The following is a 1,997-nucleotide window of genomic DNA, read 5'->3' on the forward strand; positions in this document are numbered from 1 at the left end:
TTGGTCTTGCTATTTTGTTGCGCGGCACAGCAGCCCATGCTTCCTCTCGACTTTCCTACATGCCTCGAGATTTGGTCCGTGAAAGCGGAGTTTCGCAAAACGAATTATTGAGCGGTGGTGAGAACGCATGCCACCTTTTTCGCACAGTCGCATCCGCAGCAGACGTACACCTATCTGAGGCTCGAAAGCAGTTGTCCGGCGTAGACCCCAAAGCAAGGCCAGCATTCTGGCCATTGCATATGGCTGCCATCTATCTCAGGCGATTGCGAAAGGCAGGATTTGATCCGTTCAACAAGCAGTTGCAAGTGGGCATGCGGACTACATATTCTTTGGCGTTGCAAACAAAATTGCTAGGCGTGCGTCTGATGAGGGGTTGATGGAGGGTGATAGCCAAAGGGTACTGGTCGAAAGCCATGTTTGTTGAAAGAGTAGTGTTGAACAAGTTGGCGTTAGGCACGCATTTCCCTTTCGTTCTGTTCGTGCTTTTTGGTCGTTCGTCGTTTATCGAGCCTTTCTTTATTGTGAAGAAATGTCAAGGAATGAGTGTTCAGATGATCAGATGATATTTATGTACGTCTGTGTTGATGTTAAGGTTATGTACATGCCCCTTTCAGAGTGCGTCTGTGCGCGTGTGCGCATTGCCGTGTGAGATTTGTCTGCAGGATCGTTGTCGGTCGGAGAGATCGACTAGGCCACATGATTGTACGGATTTGTTCATATTAGTACCCATGTCCTTATCATAATCAAATCTCACCTCCAAGTCATGCCCACAATCTATGAGCCGTGCCTGGTGATGAAGCAGAAGCTAACCTACTGGTACGACCCAAAGTCTCCAAGAAACTCGTACGGGTGCAGCGTCTCGATGGGCTCGGAAAAAATATCTGCCTGCGGGCCTAGTAGATCCGAAGCCGCAGCTGCCGTTGCCGCAGTAGGGCCCGTTTCGGCCTGACTGACGACTGGCAGTGCCTGCTCGGTTTGCGATTGGGATTGATAATGATCCGGTTTGAGATGAGCCACTGGGTCATCCAGATGGCGAGGTGGGTGCACAAAAGGCAGCATAGCAGGATTGAATGTGACTGGTGCTGAAGGGTCTTGCTGTTGCTGCTGGGGAACCCCCCACGTGGGGGTAGCGGCTACCGGAAGATCAAATGCCTTGGAGAACATGAGCGCCGATTCGGAGGCAGAGACATCTAGCGGGTATGTAGAGAAGGAGTTGGGCGAAACCAGGGAGGTAGGTGCAGACTCATGTACATTCTGGGAGTGCGTAGATGGAACAAGGACGGCGGATGGCTGTCGGGCAGCCGGCGAGGAAGGGGCGCTTACGGCGGATATCGGGGAAGAGTCCGTGCGGCGGGAAAGTTGTTGCTGGGGAGTGGGTAAGGGGGCAGATGCCGTACCACTTGTTGCATGATTGTGAGGGCGGGGTAAATGCAAACGGTGGTCTTGAAGGTGGGAGGTGAGACGTTGTTCCGGAATTGGCAAAGCGGCTGCGTCAAGGGCATAATTGGATGTCGCCGCGGGATCTGTCTCAGACAGGGCGGTCGCAGCGGCAGAAGTCGTAGCAGCGGAAGCCGCGGCAGCAGCAGCTTGCCTAGCTGCGGCGGCTCGAAGACGGGCTCGCTTTGTGCGATAAATGGAACGAGAGCGAAGATTTTGATGAGCCTTGAGATGGTTCGTGAGGGATGTTTTCCTGACAAAACGGCGGAGACAGTCGGAGTGATGACATTGAAATTCAGGCTGCGGTGGCGGGCGGCGTGGTTGATGCTGCGAAGGAGGAAGAGGCGGCTGTGACTGCTGAGAGGTAGACGCTGCCGGCCAAGACTCGGAAGATGGTGGTTGCATGACGGTTGGTGCAAGAAGATGTAAGGATGAGAATGGGAAGGGCATGGAGCGGTGGGTGTACGAACAAGGGGGATAGGAAGTAGAAGATATAAGGGAACGAGGGAGCGGGGATGAGGAGTGGGCAGGTCAAGAGCGATGCCCGATTTGGGACTAAC

At 53.8% G+C, this 1,997-nt stretch overlaps 1 protein-coding gene across 1 annotated transcript; it reads left to right on the forward strand.

Moving 5' to 3' along the window:
- Nucleotides 1–793: 793 nt before the first annotated feature.
- Nucleotides 794–949, forward strand: CHC_T00007743001 (hypothetical protein). The gene has a single exon (XM_005711440.1). The coding sequence runs from the start codon at nt 794–796 to the stop codon at nt 947–949; it is 156 nt and encodes a 51-aa protein (XP_005711497.1).
- Nucleotides 950–1,997: the final 1,048 nt, after the last annotated feature.

The sequence above is a fragment of the Chondrus crispus genome, genomic scaffold (genome assembly GCF_000350225.1).
Source record: "Chondrus crispus Stackhouse genomic scaffold, scaffold_82, whole genome shotgun sequence".
Taxonomy (NCBI): Eukaryota; Rhodophyta; class Florideophyceae; order Gigartinales; family Gigartinaceae; genus Chondrus; species Chondrus crispus.

Excerpts from the sequence above, each read along its gene's own strand:
- CHC_T00007743001 (XM_005711440.1), top strand. The coding sequence starts at position 794 with ATGAAGCAGAAGCTAACCTACTGGTACGACCCAAAGTCTCCAAGAAAC.